General features: G+C 42.1%; 1 protein-coding gene across 2 annotated transcripts in view; it reads left to right on the top strand.

Moving 5' to 3' along the window:
- Nucleotides 1-17391, top strand: part of GABRA5 (gamma-aminobutyric acid type A receptor subunit alpha5) — a 72858-nt gene that overhangs the window by 17468 nt on the left and 37999 nt on the right. For both annotated transcript variants that reach the window (XM_032207736.1, XM_032207737.1), the window contains exons 3-5: nucleotides 8461-8582; nucleotides 9749-9816; nucleotides 9930-10150. In XM_032207736.1, coding sequence (XP_032063627.1) covers nucleotides 8461-8582; nucleotides 9749-9816; nucleotides 9930-10150 — 411 coding nt within the window. The remainder of the gene's footprint in view (nucleotides 1-8460; nucleotides 8583-9748; nucleotides 9817-9929; nucleotides 10151-17391) is intronic.

The raw sequence follows: 17391 nt of genomic DNA, 5'->3' as shown, positions 1-17391 counted from the left end.
CCTAGCTGGTATAGGCTTCTTAGTGAGTAAGATTGTGGCCGCTCAGGAGGACAGCTGAATTTGAAACTTGCTAGAGTAATAAGAAATTACATTTCCCTGAGGTGCATAGCAAGGAATTCTGCTTCCTCATTTTTTGCTTTGGGTGCTTTCTTGATTGTGAGATTTTTAAAACTGTATTGAAGAAGTACTCCTACTGTAGTTCTTCAAAACACACCCACAAAACAAACAGAAAAACCCTATTTACATGTTTTCCCTAAAATGAGATATCTTCGGAACTTTCCAAGATCAGACTATGCCACTGAACCCCGAAGAAACATTTAGCAAGTGCTCTGGAAACGTAGGTTGATTCTTTTTTTGTGGAGGAGAACAATTATTTATGATTTCACCAGAAAAAAGAAAAAAAAAAAAAAAAAGAAAGAAAAATCCTCCCAGTGTGCTGATTCACAAGCATACCCATCACTTCTTTGCTAAAAGAAGGTACAAAATGGAGATGCAAATTAGCTTCTTATTTCAATCAAAGTATTTTTTTCCAGATTGGAACTAGAAGACCAAACCTTGAATGACAACTCTCTGTACTGTAAGCAAGACTCAGCCCTGTCTTTAGTGTGTGTCTTAAGTAGGTGCACAGAAAGCTGTGACCATAGTGCCATGTATGAACAGCTGCAGACCTGCACCCACAGGGAAGATAAATTGCTGCAGTCTGCTTTATTCACCTTGGAAAAGCTCAGTCCTGCTTTCACTATGGCCTAGGGCAAAACCCTCACTGGACTTCTTGATGGAAATGAAGAGGGCTTAGGTGGTGTGGAACTGGTGTTGAACTTGTCTTGACATGGTAGGGGTATAACCAAGTATTACCACACTGAGGACATCTTGAGGACTGTTGCCTCAAGTCCTTTCTGACTGCCCTTATCCCTACAGAAGGTGTTAACTGCACTAGTTTGGCACAACCTTTTTGGTGGGGGGGTTGTCTACCTTCTGCATTGCTCATTGAACAGAAGAATAGAGACTGCAAAAAAAGAGGCTTAACTCTCCCTTTTGACTCCCAAATAAATTATGAACAGAAGTTTCAGGTGGGAATCGTGTCCCATAACCTGTCAGGTAACCAGAGCAGGACAGTTACAGGAATGTAGGACACTCGTCTTCTGTGAGTTAGTCAAAAAGCTGCCGTGCACTACAACAAGATCATCACGTAACAACCCCTCACCCCCCCACCCCCAATTTTTCTGATTTCATAATTGTAGTCAGGGCCTGCAGAGATAAGCAGCACCAATCCACTGCGCCATTCACATGCTGCCTTAGGGCTGAATTTTGACCCTGCTCAAAAGACAGAGGATGCTCCAGCGCTTCTGTTTCAGAAGCAGAAGCAGTTTCAGAGTGTAATTTGCTAAGTGCTTTGGGACTGACTCTTCAGGACGGAACGGTACAATTTACATGTAGGCTGCTTTATTAACTGCTACGATCCAGAACCTAATACTGATAATACTTGCTGTTGCTACCAGATTCTTTTTTATTAGCTTCATCCGTGTTTGGATTGCACTGCCACATTTCAGTGCTTTTAGCAATGTGCTAAACAAAAGTGATTGGCTAAATGACCACAAATTAAAAAGCAAAATGCAGCAAAACTTTATAGATGAAGGCAGAGATTTGTGTATGATCCTCCATAGTCATTCCATGATTATATTAAATCATAAATACAGTTTTTGATGACTTAGCTAAAGCCACCTTTGGGGATTTTGATGCACAATGCCTGGTAAAATAAACAGGAATTATGTATCTCAGTCTCCTAGGCTACTTCAGAAATCTCAGCAAAAGTCTGTGATTAATGGTTAACATAAATGTGGAATGACTATTGAGTGTTATCCTCATCAGTAGGCCGTAGAGGAGGACTGTAGGCATGGTTGGTAGAAGTTATTTAAGGAAAAATCATAGAATTAAGATTCAAGGATATAGGTCGAAGGAGAAGAGCATATGATTCCCTTATCCCTATTGGTGTAATTTTTCTATGACCCTACTTCTGCATAGAATCCACCACGAGTCAAGGCTTTTTCAAGCTTGTGTGACTTCAGCCTCAAGTTATATCATGATCTAATGAGTTACGATATAGTACTGAAATATTTGGAGATATTTACCTTACAGACCATTGTGAGCTATTTAGAATAGCGTAGAGTAGAATAGTTCAGTTGGAAAGCACCTACAAAGATAATCTGGTCCAACTAGCTGGTCACTTCAGGGCTAAAAAAAAAGTTAATTCACATTAGGGTTAGACAATAATTAGATATCGAATATAACTGTGGGGGGTGTTTTCAGATGAGACAGGAGTCTGATTCCTTCTGTCTGTTTTACGTGAAGGGTTGCACTGAACTCACTCACAGTTTCATGCCTGCAAGGTCTGAAGGATCAGACTGTCAAAAGCAGGCAGAAAGTGGGTGCTCTCCTGGCAGCAGGTCAGTGGAAATTCAAAATAGTTTGGATTCCACCCCCTTCAGACTGATGCCCTGCAAGATCAACGTAGTGAGGTGGAGTTTGTGGGATCGAGCATCCCACAGGTGGAATCAGTTTGTGCAAGGTCCTGTCATGGCAGATGCTGTGGGTGCTGGGGCAGGGCTGAGCATCTTGCCCATCCCAGCCCTGAGGATGGGTGATGGGCTGCTGGTTAGCAGGGAGATGTTCCAGGGATGAGGTGGCACACGATCAGCCACATGCTGACCAGCCTCATTGCGCCTTGGCTCATTTTTACAAGCCCCAGGCTGCATGTGGGGACATTTTTGGGGACAAGCTGATGACAGTTCCTGCACACGCTTGCGTTTTAGGAGTGCGATTTCAGAAATCTGTCCGAGAGCCTAAACCAGCAGGGACGGATGTTGTTGGTGTAACCACAGTTCAGTCACCATCTGCTAATAATATTTATAATAGTAGAAACACGGGAAACAGAAGATCCCAATTAAACGTAGCTCTAGCCAACGCAACACTTTTCTGTGCGCGGTGAGAATTTGCTCTGCAGCGGGTCTGTAGTTTCACATACTTTCCCACTAGCTCACTGTCCTTATCACTGAGAACATAATCCTGCTATTTAGTCTAAACATACCTCTCCTTCAGGCTGTGGCATTTGCTTCAAGTTCGTCTCTGCAACCCTGAGCAGTTTGTTCTGATGGGTTATGCCTTTCTGAGTAGTCACAGATGCTGGGGAGTTCTTCCTTGGATTTTTAAGACTCATTTTCTGAAAATTATCATATGCTTACATGGTTGTGCTCATCTTTTTTTTTTTTTTTTTTTTTTTTTTTTTTTTTTTTTTTTTGTATCCTGTGTTGCTTTCCTTCTCCATGCCTCCAGATAGCTTTGCAAACATGTCAGAAACCCGTCAGCCAGTTCCCACAACTGGAAAAGCAAGGGAATTGCTGCACAGGGAAGGCAGGAAGAGGTTCATTCCTCTGCTGAGCAGAAAGCTGTGGTTTGAGCATCACCACCTTGCCAACATTAAGCAGGCTGACCAGGTAGCAGGTGCTACCTGCAGGCCATCCCACATGTATTGCCTTTCTGTCAGCCTGCATTTCAGCAGCTCGGGGAAGCAGGGTGTACTGGGAGGTGTGTAACATCTTGGGGAGAAGCTCAGGATGCTGAAATGGACATAAAGGGGTAAGAGGGGTGAGGGTGATAGGATACCGCTCTATGGGATGCAGGCTTTTGTCACACTGCTCAAAAATTGCCTATTCCCAGCAGGTAGTGAAATACTGCTCTTGGTAAATAAAATAATGAAATTATTCTTAAAACATCTGCAAGGACTGTTAAAGTTTCAGTATTTTCTGGCATCTCTTTCCTGTATCCTAATCCGTTGTGAAAGAAATGAATTGTCAGGGCTAAAATTCACAAAGTATCAGCATTTTTAGATCTGAAGAATCTGTAAGAAAGGGATGGGAAGAAGCCCACTCGGAAAAGTAAACATATTTCCTTTGATATCTGTCCAGCTGACAGCATCCAGAACTGTGCAAATGCATTCTCCACTGTTTTCTCTACCAACTGTTAATTTGTCTCAAGTTCTGGTATAATTCCCAATCCTATTAAAGCAAGTTCTTGGAAACTTTACTTGTAAGAGAGAGAGAGAAAGAGAGAGAGGAAAAAAATAATAATAATAAAAAAAGTTTGCAATTGCAAAATATTCCTCAGTTATTTTCTAGTGTGTCTTACTTTATTATTATTATTTTTATTTTTTTTTAAAAAAAAAGTTTCAGGAAAATCATGAAATATCTACAATACATTTTCCTCTTATTACAACAGAGTTATGAATAGAACATGTCACAATTTTGACTAGATAGCAAAAAAGACAATGTTTAAAATGGTAAGCGATGAACTCATCAGAAGAGGTAGTTGAGCATCTTTAGAGAGTTATTACATTTTACACTGATGGCCTTTTCTGTAGCTTCTGATTTTTTGAGTCACCATGAAATTGCAGTATTAAATAAATATAATGAGAAGTATTCCTGGTTGGTTTAGTTTATGTTCAATAATGAGCTTTAAATTTAATTATCTTTGAATTTTCTTAGCATCTCCTAAGGTTCTTTTCAAGGTTTATTTATATTCCATAACTGAAAATGTCTCCTTCAAAAACATTTTTGATTGCAGCAAGACAATAATGTGTTTACCTACTAATTTGCTGATAAAACATAACCTTTACATGCGTGGAAACAACTGGTTCAGGATATCACCTCTTTTCTTATAGCTGTATTATTCATACAGCTATAATATCTAATACTCAACAATGTGTGCAACTTTAACAGTCCAGTCTTAAAGCTTTGATGTCATAAAAGACAACCTCAGCACTTAAACTGAAATGTGAACTGCTGTTTTACCAGCAATCTCAGAAATTCAAACAACACCCTAACTTTTATATGAAATAAAAAATAACATTTGCATTAATGGCAAACAGTAATCCATGTACAGACGCAACTTCACATAATACTGACATTTCTCTAAAATTCAGCATCAGATGCCGTCTTTGTCTTTCACGTATGGGTGACGTGATCTGCCAAATCTAAATTGGATTGCTGTTTTGCAGATGAGGTACAGACTTTTTATGAGTCTTCACGGTAGTCATTTCCCTATCTTTGTCATCTATTAATTAGCTTTTCTTGTGGGGTTATACAAGTATTTCAGTATTTGGGGTGTGTATGCTGTTCTGGGGAAAGATGTGTGTAGCCAAGATAGAAAGAAGCAACATCAATTACTCATGTTAGATGCAGAAGAGAGGTTATGAGAACTAGATATATTTTGTCCTGTCTCCCCAAAAATAGTTCAATGGGAATCTTTCCTCTGAGTTCAATTGGCTTTGAATTCAGACGTAAGCACTAAAAATAACAAGCTTTTTTCAAGAGCAGAGAAACTAGTGGAGCTCTGTATGCTGCGTCCTCAGCACCGTAGTTTTACAATAACCCAAGCTCCACATTTGGCATCTCTTGTTCCCATCTCCCATTGCAATACCTACATTTTACCTCTGCAGTCTATTTCTCCCAGTATCTTTCCTAATCACCCTGCAAGTCTCCTCCGTATCTCTTAATTAGCAGGGAGGAGGTGGGCTGGTTTTGCTGAGGCTGTTTTTGAGCTACATGCATGCTGACTGGCCCAGTCAGCGAGCCAGAGGGAATAGGCGGCTGCTGACCTCACATTTTTACTTAATGAGGCACTAATTTAGATCTCTCTCCCCTTGTCTAGTCACTGCTTCTCATGAAACCTGTGGGAACGAAATGAAGTTTGATCTCTCTGCTTCTTTGTCAGATGGATTGGAAAATGGAAATGGCTTCCTATGTTGATATGGCGGAACAGGCAGACAGCATGACACATGTCTCTTTCTCAAGAAAATGGGCTAAAGAGAAACTGAGAAAAGTTTTAAGTAGTGCTTTTACCTAAGCTTTAGTTATGATAACTGCATAGGAAGAACCTGTGTGACTTCCATCTCCTGTCCCTTTTTGTTAAGGTGCCATGTGTATGTAACACCTTTACTAAGCAGTGAATCCATTTGGTTATAACTGACAAAAAATATATATAGTCTTTTGTTTTGGATGGCCCAATGTGCCAGGATGTATAAAGTTTCTTTAATCAGTTTGCATCCACTGGACTAACTGCATATCATTTTAGTCAAACATATCTGCCTTACTGTTGCACAACAGAGAAAACTGGTCGTTAGTTTGATCTTCAGACCATGGAGAGATAGGACAGCCTAAAAAATGGGTGAGATTCACAGATGAACTTTTGCCTGCAGCAACGGGAATGTCACAGAATCACAGAATCACAGAATTTTCTAGGTTGGAAGAGACCTCAAGATCATCGAGTCCAACCTCTGACCTAACGCTAACAGTCCCCACTAAACCATTTCCCTAAGCTCTACATCTAAACGTCTTTTGAAGACTTCCAGGGATGGTGACTCCACCACTTCCCTGGGCAGCCTGTTCCAGTGCCTCACAACCCTTTCAGTGAAGAAGTTCTTCCTAACATCTAACCTAAAACTCCCCTGGCTCAACTTAAGCCCATTCCCCCTCGTCCTGTCACCAGGCACGTGGGAGAACAGGCCAACCCCCACCTCGCTACAGCCTCCCTTGAGGTACCCATAGAGAGCGATAAGGTCGCCCCTGAGCCTCCTCTTCTTCAGGCTGAACAAGCCCAGCTCCCTCAGCCGCTCCTCGTAGGACTTGTTCTCCAGGCCCCTCACCAGCTTCGTTGCCCTTCTCTGCACCCGCTCAAGCACCTCCATGTCCTTCTTGTAGGGAGGGGCCCAAAACTGAACACAGTACTCGAGGTGTGGCCTCACCAGAGCTGAGTACAGGAGGAAAGTCCTTCTGTGGTGGCTTGTCCTTTTGTGGTGGCTTCAGGCTCTCCCCATGATGAGCTTGTTGAGGGTGGCAGCATTGCCAACCTCACCCATGCTGTGAGGAACCACTCTTGGCCAGGAGTTTCTATGTGCTTCTGCATTTCTGGGAATCAGACCAGCCTGGCCTTGCTCCCTTTCCTGAGAGGCTCTGCAATCCTTTCTTTTTCCAGCAGAAGCACACAAGATGTAGTGGGGGCAGACACAGGACTGTGTGTCCCCCAAACTGGGTTTGACTAGTGTGTAGGGGGTGTTATGTGGCCACCAGCAGCTTGTCATGAGCCAGGTCTTGTGCCCATAAAACTTCCAGACTGTGCCCAGGCTGAGTGCATGGGTATCAGCCAGGTCGCATTAGTGTAAATGTTGTGGAGGTACAGGTTGAGGTCACTTATCTTTCTTCGTATAATTCTTGTTCTGTTAGGTAAGTATCATGCATATTTTACAGGCATTCTGCAAGGCAATCTATTCAGAGGAGTGCTTGGAGAGTCTCTGTTTATTTGCAGATTTATTTCCCTGGGGATTGGTGATAAATAACCAAGGATTATTATCTTTTTTATCTCTGGGTCACTAGTTCACACCGAGATCAGGTGCATAAAGTAGGGTATGGCTACCTGTGGGGTGATGTGCCCTCTTTCACAGATGGAACGTTTCTTGGTGATTTCAGCAGAGACTTAAAGCTGAATAAACACCAAGTCTGAGAAAACTTGCCATTTTAAGAGGGTCTTATTGCTTGCTGCAAGTGAAGCCTGTTTATGGATAACTTACATGTCTTTTATCTGTTCTTTAGTTAAGCAAAGGCATTAGTAGGCAGGGGATTCTCCTGAGTGTCTTTAAATTAAAATGAAATGGATTTAAAAATGCAAGTTTTGGTAGTGCTGTAAGCTGGGGAATCCTTGTGGGTGCTTCTATGTAAGCCAGCTTCCTAGGTCTGAACCTTAGATACCTGAGCAGACAAGTTTAAAATAAAAAATCAGTGGTATTTTGCTGGCTTGAAGGACCCTTTCTGAAATATATCTGTCCATAAGTCACTTAAAAAAAAAAAAAAAAAAAAAAAAAAGGAGTTCAGATTGAATGCAGAAAAAAAAATCTGGTGCAAATATATGGAGCAAAGCCCACTACATGTTGTTGTTATTTGCATACTACAAGGTGTGTGGGGGATAATTTATGCAGAAGAGAGAGGAGGCATGAAGAATTGTTGTCTTGGTGCTGCAGTATTCCTTTCAGGTACCCCAGTGATAGCTGGGGTGGGATTTTTGGATGCAGTGGGAGTTTGTAATCCTCAAATGAGGTTAGAATTTGTCCTTTGTTCTGGGGATAAGTTACGTAACGTGTAGAAACGAGAAGGTGTTTGGTGTGTAAGGATTAAATAGTACCTTCAGGCAGACTTGAGGGAGCATCTCCAGGAAAATCCGTGCTGCTCATCCAGCCCTACCATGAGCTGATGCAGTTTCCCGAGACTGAAGAACTATTGCCGGGGAAAAACCAGGATGAGGTGAAATGGGAGGGGAGAGGGCAGGAAGCTCGGAGGCTCTCATCTTGAAGTTTCCTTGAGGTCCCTTGAGATTGATGCAGTTTTTGACATGTTTCTTTTCTTTTGCATGAAATAGCTTCTCGCAAACGCCAACAGCACCAGGAAAAGAGGACGCCAATGATAACATTACCATATTCACCAGGATCTTGGATGGTCTGCTGGATGGCTATGACAACCGGCTGCGCCCGGGACTGGGAGGTAGACTGGCATGTTGGCTGTGGCCGGTGAACTGTGTGGGTGATGGTGCTACAGAGTGACCCCTGCCACCCTCACGTATGGACTTGGTGCAGCCTTGATGAGAGACAGGCCAGAAATCAGACTTGTCTCCTGGCAAGCAGGGCTCCATATAGGGGTCACTGACATCCCTTTATTTCAGTCATCAACCCTTTGAGGTTGGATGAGAAGAGCATGCATGATGCATGCTTTCTGTAATTGAATTCATTTTGGTTTCCTTTTCTCTCTCTTAAGGTGAGCGAGACATGGTGCTAGCAGGTTGCCGCAGGGTTCCTTAGCTGGTCAGCATGTATAAAATTATGCCAGCAACAAAAATCTGTTTAAAACAGAACCTCAAACCATCCGTGTTTAGACAGCTACAGCAAATCTCTATTGATATGTCATTTTGATAACCTCTACAGCAGCTATTTTAAAACCGTAACATGTGAATAGTTACTTGCCATCCTAACCTTGTTGAGCCCTCCCTCAGCTCTCTTTCCCCCAGATTTCTCTCATCTCCTTCCCATGTGTAAACCATCTGTTATGTTTCTTCCTGGCCCTTTTTTAATCTGGCTACCCCCACCGTTTCCTCTTGTGAGACCAACACATTGCTTTCGTTCCTTTCTCTCCTTCTTCTCTCACTTTACGCAGAGATGCTTGAAAATAGGGCTCGATGCTCCTATCTTACGTAACGAACTTCTGAAATTTCTGCCCTTAAATTAAATTAGTCCTCGGTTTGAAAAGATGCCAGCAAGACCTAAAGGTCTTAAGGGTGGAATTAATTTCACCTAGCTTTGGACATCTATAATGTAGATGTCTGCCATTGAGCAAATCACCCAGTTCAGCAGAAGGAAATAGGCCTTTCCAAGGCACACTTTGTTTCATCCTGTGGCAGGCATCGAAAGCTATCAGTCAGGGGAATTGCACCTTTGAAGGGCCTGTTTCTTTCCACTGATCATAAGGAAAGAGCCTGGGCTCTCAAAGGTCGATGTTTGCATTTGATCATGGAAGAAATTCCTCCTCAAATGTCTTCTTAATTTCAATCTTTTGGGGATCTTGGAGTGATTCAGAAGTTGTTAAAAGAGAAATGCATCAGAAGCACGAATTGCATCTTAAAGCAATTACTGACTCAGAGCCTATATTTATTACAGAGAGAATAACACAGGTGAAAACAGATATCTATGTTACCAGTTTTGGTCCCGTGTCAGACACAGAGATGGTAAGTTCTCGCATGTGGCTCCCAGCTCAGTTGTATTTACGGGGCTAAAGCCATTTTCAGAACCATCACTACTGTTCTGACCCTGCCATAACCCGGTTGTTTCTTTGTGCCAGGAATATACCATTGATGTTTTTTTCCGACAAAGCTGGAAAGATGAAAGACTTCGATTCAAAGGTCCTATGCAGCGCCTCCCCCTTAACAATCTGCTCGCCAGCAAGATTTGGACACCAGACACTTTTTTCCACAATGGCAAGAAGTCTATTGCTCACAACATGACAACCCCAAACAAACTTCTGCGCCTTGAGGATGACGGCACTCTGCTGTATACCATGAGGTAATAACCTGGATTCGTTTCTCCTGATGTGGTTTCCTAACTAGCTCTGCAAATACTTGTGGGGTATGCCACTTCCCCCACCCATAGTAAAGCCAGGCAACCAGTCCTTCACACATATTTGTGTGAATATCAAGAAAAGTGGAAAACATAATCACTGCCTCCAAGTACCAATTAATTTGTAGCTTCTGAATACTGCTGGTGCTTAAATATTTCCTTTGATTAAATGGAAGGCATATTCTCAACAGATTTGATGATTCAGTCCAGCATTTTTTGTGAAGATCTGTTCTCTCTTACTATTTGTGTTTGCAGCTGCAGTGCTGATTGCAGGAGAACTGTCCCAAAGGCCAGAGATTGGCATCTTGTTCTGGGGTAGTATATCCTGAACCTTCGAAGCTTTTGTTATTACTTTTTCAATTTTGCTAATTGTGCTAAAAGGTGAATCACCTTAGGGATAAACAATGTATGTTAGAAGCACTGTGGAGCTGTTTTAGCAAGTATTTTCCTGAAAACAAAGCTGGTGCATTACACTGACATAGAAGCAAACCAGCATCTTAGTTCTTCAGGGTTGTGCTCCTCATCTGATTAGAGGATACTGTCAAGATTCATTATTGCATAACCTAGATATTAGATATAATATCAGTAACATTAGAGGATTGTCTGAAGTTCTTCTCGGGCTAAATCCCACATCAGTGTACAGCGATTTGCTCATTAAAAGTAATTAGGCTGTAGTAATTAAGACTGCCTTGTATCTTCAACAGGGCTTTCTCTGAGAGTGTAGTCATACGGACAACACTTGAAAAGAGATGAAAGAAAAAAACTATTCTAAGCTTGTCTTATATGAGCATGTAGTGATGTCTGAGACCCATCAAAGAGGCTGGGAGCATGGCATTAAGTGCTGAAGTGCCTTGAAATGGGGGTTTTCAGCAAATCTGAGTGCTCCTGTCCTGCTGTGTCTGGTTTTGTGGGGCTGGCTCTATGGGAGCCCCAAGCTCTCTCCGTCTGGGCTTGTCGGGGCTTGGGGTATTATGCTTCTGTATGCAGGCACCTAGAGCATCCCCAGTTTTATTTCAGGTGTTGCTGCCCTGATTTATTTATTATTTGGCCCTGGCCTTAAATCCCTTGTCTTGACAGGAAAAGAGGAAAAGAGATTTAGAAGAGTTAAGGTATCCTTATGTCTTACAGCTTTAGACTGTCACTGTTGTACCTGCTCTAGTGCTAAAAAGGCTAAGACATGGTAGAGGTAATGTTTACAAGAAGGAGAAGAACCTAATTTCCCCTCATTTTCTCTGGCTATATGTATCGCTGTTCTTTCTCACACTTTTTTGCCAAGTTATTGCTTTCAGCAATAATAAACTCCTGAAATAATGTGAGGATAAGCACATATATGTTTAGATGGATGAAAGTGATAATAACTATAGCTAATGCTGGCCTTAAAGCCAGCCTTGCCAGGACTGCCCTAATACAACACCAGGGGCTGCCACAGAAGAGATTCATGATGATCTGTGTAAATTACTTGTGTTGGTGAAGCCCAGAGCAGGCTAGCAGTCAACTCGGAGCAAAACATTACACAGTGTGTCAAATTTGCAGCTGGCATGATTTTTTTGGGGAGGAAAGCCCTGGGTTCTGCAGTGTTAAAGAAATGCAGCAGAGCACAGATTTGTTGGGCAATTAGGGCTTGACCCAGACTTTCTCATCATCTCCCCCAGTGTCTTTTCCTCTGGTATTCATAGAAAAGAAACCTGGGTGCACAGCCCGGATGACAGCAGCAGTGACAAGGGAGGACTTCAGCAGCAGCCTTACTTACACCTCTGGGAGGCACTTGTACAGTTAGGTGGGATGGATACTCACTCTCTGAAAACATTAGGCTAAGGCTCTTTGGAATTGATGTATTTATAGACTACAGAAAGACACAGAATGCTTTTGTAGCCTAAAAAAAATATATATTTTTTGTAGAGTATTGTGTGGGGGTGTGCATGTGTGTGGAAATAAATTCCCACTAACCGTGGTGTATGTGATAAGAAATGGAGCGCAAAGCTTTTTAAATAGCTTTCTTTCCACTATTGCAAGTAATAACTTTAAAAATAAAAGAGTGTATATCCTATTCTGTTCAAGCCCAAGCCAAGGGACTGTTTTTGTAAGGTGCACAGAGCTGTGCTACCTCAGGGGTCTCAGTCTTTCACAATGGACACTGCAGCAGTGGGAGCAGTGGATGCAGTGCCACAAGGTGGTTGGAGAAGCCCATCCTGACCCACACTGTGGTGTCTATGACCTTCACTCAGCCCCCTCCAGCCACTGCCAGCCCTGCACAAGTTCCCATGGAGGTATCAGCTCATCAGCGCTACCCAGTGAGGCTTTCCCCAAGAAGATAGGTGCCGTGGGGATTTTTTGGGGCAAAACTTCTCATCCTGGTGGTGGTGTGCTGGTTGGAGGTAGCGGGTCCCAGCTGGGGCATGTACTTCATGTCCCACAGCTCCCACCAGGCTTGCTTGGTCCTCAGAATTTGGGGATGTGGAGACAGTCCTCCATTAGCTCTGCATTCCCCTTGTTTCCAAGGAGGAATCGCGAGCTTCCCAGACTGTACGTAGGAGTAATCTGTGCAGGGAGGATCGGACCCTCTGTCATTGACAGCGATGCCGGAATTGCTTTTGCAACCTCGCATCTGGCTGCCTGAATGAAGAGGAGGAAAGCAGCCGAGCCAATGCTGACCTTCCATCTTATTTGACTTCCAAATATACCCGGTTTGATCAGTGGAGCAAACTTCCAGCTTTAGCACTTGTCAGTACATATATTTTCATGATAAATGTGTTTACTTACAAAGAAAAAATGAATTCTTTGCATATTGCATTTGATGATATGTTGTCTGGGTCGGAAGTTGATGGGATGTATTTTGCTGGGGAAACGTAATAAAGAGGCTTCTATAATGTGCGTTATTAAAACTCTTCTGCCTGAATATAAGAACACAATATGCTCTTTAGATAGATTTTGTAGGCAGCAATATTCTCTGTAGGGAATAGCTTAATAATTCTGATTGGTTTTGATTTGGTGGGCCTTATTTGTTTTATTTCGATAATGTGGTTTACAAATGATACACTGCTGAAGTAAGTGTTGCAAATTCTTTTTCCGCCCCTAGAGGGGAGCATTGTCTGCAGCTCCATTTTCATTATTTATTTATTTATTTTCAGTAAGAGCACTGTGGTAAAAAAGCACTAGTAAATGTGCTTCATATTTCACTGATCTGTATAGAAAATAGCTTTGTAAATGGAGGGAAAAAAAAAAAAAAAAAAGAGCGAGAGATTCCCCTTCCCCTTCAAATACTCAGAAATTATTTAGTATATCTTAGTTAAGAAATAAATGCTGTAAAAGGCATAAAGCTCATGTGTTCCTTAAAACTATTCTATTTCAAGGACTGTGATTTAAGTAGCCTTTTCAGGCTAATAGAACTCAAATGTCTCAGTGAGCAGCCTTTTTTTTACTCAGCGGGGAATGACTATAAAGATAAAAGCTTTGATAAACTTTGCTGTAAAATGCTGGAAAAAGTGCTACCAAGTGCTGCCAGACTGCCTTTACTGCCAGAAATTATATGAGGTAGAGCACGCTCACTAGAACTAAGCTTTTGGATCGCACTTGAACTTTTGGAGAGTACTTCATAGGCAGTTTTTAGATGGGTTTCTCACAGCTTCTGTGTACTGAGCAATCTTTTTGTGTCATCACTTTCTGAAGAGAGCCCCATACCACCTTTCTTACCTCTGGGTAGCCAGAAATCTTCTGGAATTTGGGATTTTAAATGTCACCTGGTCATATGTGTGAAGTACAGATTTCCCCCGTATTATGACGACTGAAAATCTGAGAATATGAGAGTGTTTGCAGTTAAACATGTAGCATTAACCTGCAAACACGTTTTGTATCAGCTTGGGAGAAGAAGATATTTGTCAGTACGTTGTTAAGAAACTCCAAAATCTTTCGTACAGGCCCAAAATACGAAAGATTTTAATTTACGTTCATTCATGGAAGACATTTACTGTTTTGCAGTGTGTAGATTAGCCGTCCACTTGGTGGCAGCATCACCACGCTGCTGGGTGCTCTGTAGCTGATGCACTGGTTTAACCGTGCTGAAAATCGAGTTTCTTAACATTAGCACTGAGCGTTAAAACTGCAAGTGCAAGTGTACATGTGTTCTTGGTGCATGTTAGCACACGGTCTGCTCCTATATGAAACACTTCATTAGCAAGCTAACCATTTCAAACTGTAGAGCTATTGACAATAAAGCCAATTAACTGGAAGACGCACTGCTGTTTTCAAGGTTTTGATTGGGAAAGCCAGGTTTTGTTTGCTTGTTCTTGTTTTCTTCTTTTTTTTAAGGGAAAATTATTCTATGAGAAATGTGTGGGTTTGTAAGTGCTGTCAGTGCCAGAAGGCGCCCTTTCCCAGATGCAGATTTGCTTGTGTGGCCCTGAGTGCGGAGTGACCAGCAAATTTACACTTTAAAAAGAGATGTTAATTTTCAATCAGCCAGCTATCTGGACGGGAACATTTCTGTTCAATTTGTGTGTGTTGTTCTCATTTCAGAGGGAAGATTTCATTTATGCATCCATTTATTTTTTACAGAAAGGGATCTGGCAATGCTTTGGGCATTGTATAAATATTACAAAACTAATTAGGAGCTATCAAACCATACAAACACACATTTCCTTTCACTGTGTTAAAGACTTGCTGCTTTCTGCCTCTTCTTTCATATTCAAGCTTCAAAAAGCCTGAAGCTGGAAGAAAAAAAAAAAAATATATTTCTTCACTTTGGGCTGCATCTTACAGAGTGGTAAAAAACTGCTGTGGTGCCAAGGACTCTCAGTTGCTTTTCATCAATTCACATTTTGACAGAGCAAGAGAAACAGGGATATACAAAGTGAAGGGCCCTTCCCTGAGGACAGCGTATTAGCAGGATTCTTGTTTTAACACCAGGCCTATTGGTTCCAGTTTCTCTGATTTTATTGCACGTTGCCCCATTTCTCAAAAGTTGTCCTTTATGGAACCAAGATTTGTTGTTTTGAAAAATCCAGAGCTGGAATTATCCACAGGGAGGGAAAGGCATCAGAGGAGACTGTGGTGTAATACAATCAAAAAGGGCAATTATTACCTGCCCAAATATAGTCCCTATGCAGAGTGCATGACAATAGCCTATTCTGCTGGTAATAAAAGTGGGCAGAGCCCTGCAGAGATCTCTATCACAAAGACAGGAACTCTCACAGCAAGGGTAAAATTGATTAAAAGACAAAACCCAAACCAGGGCCAGCCCTTCTTTGGATGAGGGAGATGTTTGGCTGGACTTTGAGGGGTTACAAAAGATCCACCTTTAGTTTCAGCTCAGCACTGAGCACTGATGCAGACCTATCTTTCTGTTGAGGTGAGATGGTACAATTTCAGTCATGTTCCCATTTTATAAAAATGAACTAGGCCAAGTACCGTTTGCTGCTGCTAGCAGGAAAGCACAGCTGCATTGGTGACTCTCTCTTTGCCCAAATGTGTGGACAGGTCCCAGGTTATGTTCAGGGCTTCAGAAGTACCTCTTAGATGTTGAAGAATTGTTTTGGCTACTCTATCTTTTTTATCACCAGGGGAGCAAAACATTGCAGTGAACTCCCTAGTTGGTTCACTTAAACTGAAATTAAAATCTTCATCTGCCTAATTGGAAATACCATCCCCAGAAGTGCATTTATGCTTGTGCTGAAGCAGTAGCCTGCCAATGAGTGATCTGTAATACACAGTGGTGGAGTATACCAGGCCGTATGGGTGGGATTCACCTCAGCTAATTTCATTCATCTGTAACGCTGATGGCTGCAGCTGAGCCTCTTGGCTCATAATTGCTCCCAGTTCAAGGGAGGGAATATTTTAAGAAGTTGGTTGTCTGCATTATTGTAGATGTCTACTTCAGTATGAAGGATGCTTATTTCTCTCCAGTTACGCTGACGGGGGTTCCTGTTATTTTTTTTTTTCACAATGGCAGAAAGAAGAACCTAGGGATGCTACTGTTGCTATTGGTACCAACGACTAGTGACACAAATCCTATCCCATTTACTTACTTCCATAGGGGGTTTCTGCTCCCATACTCATGTAGACTGGAGATTGCTGGTGTGCAAGCCACTAAAGGCTGTGGAATGTTCTGAGCAGCAACTGGCCCTCCAGCGGTGTTGTGGAGGACTTTCACTGTTTCCTTTCCATGCAACACAAAGCCCAAGGCTGTGCAAGTACAGCACTTGTGAGTGCACTTAAATTGGTTTCACTCCTGCACTTTTACAATGCACCGTAGGAAGAGTAAAAGAAACCCCTATAAATCGCAATCCTGCCTTTGGTAGTTTTGATGAAGGGAAAAACCCTTGTGGTGTCTATTAGGTAAGAATTTTGTTGGTGAGGAAAAGGCTGTGTGGTGAGGGATGCCAGAGGCTAGCTAGGTGCTGGTGTGGGCCAGGAACCCATGGCTGAGCCAAGAGCTGGGGATTGAGAAGATGCATTTGAGGGCTTGCATGGGATAAGGCTTTGTAGGAAATGGGTGTGGAAGGATTTTGAGGAGAGTATCTGACGGTCACTGGGAAATAAATCAGAAGTGATACAGGTTGTGGTGTAGGCATCTGAGGTCTAACATGCTGCTCTAACATGCTTCAGAAACATCTGAGCAGATGAACACTTCATGGTGGAGTGAGAGATTACTCCTAAAGCATGTTATAACACAGGCATGTTATTACCCTGTAGGAAATTCATGGTAATTTGCCCTTCTCTGAAGGTTTCATCATATTGCTAACGTGTAGTGGAGTAAAGTCATGCAACAGAATGGTTCCTAGTTTCTTTTTGGGTAGGAATAGTCTTTGTTGTCCTATGCCATTCCTTTCCACTTGTCTTCTTCAGCCTTCCTACAGGAAAGTGTCTTGGTATGGCAGTCTGGGTGAAGAAATATATATGGCTTGTCTGTCATTTAACTGGTAGTCTGTACCACTGGCAGCATGTTACCTGCTCTTAAGACATTACCTTTGGAGATCTCAGCTACTTTCTAAGAGGTCTTATTATGTTAACACATCTTATGATGATGTTCAGCCTGACTACTCTGTTCACTGCTGTTAATTAAAAGTTCCAGAAAATATATGAACAAATATATATTACAATTATATTTATGTATTTAAAAAATTTCTGAACTGTTGTTTCTATCCAACTGCTCTAAATTATGAAGTGACTTTTTTTTTCACCAGGTTCTAGCT

This window comes from Aythya fuligula, chromosome 1, assembly GCF_009819795.1.
Source record: "Aythya fuligula isolate bAytFul2 chromosome 1, bAytFul2.pri, whole genome shotgun sequence".
NCBI classification, from domain to species: domain Eukaryota; kingdom Metazoa; phylum Chordata; class Aves; order Anseriformes; family Anatidae; genus Aythya; species Aythya fuligula.
This window is presented reverse-complemented; position numbering and strand designations above follow the sequence as displayed.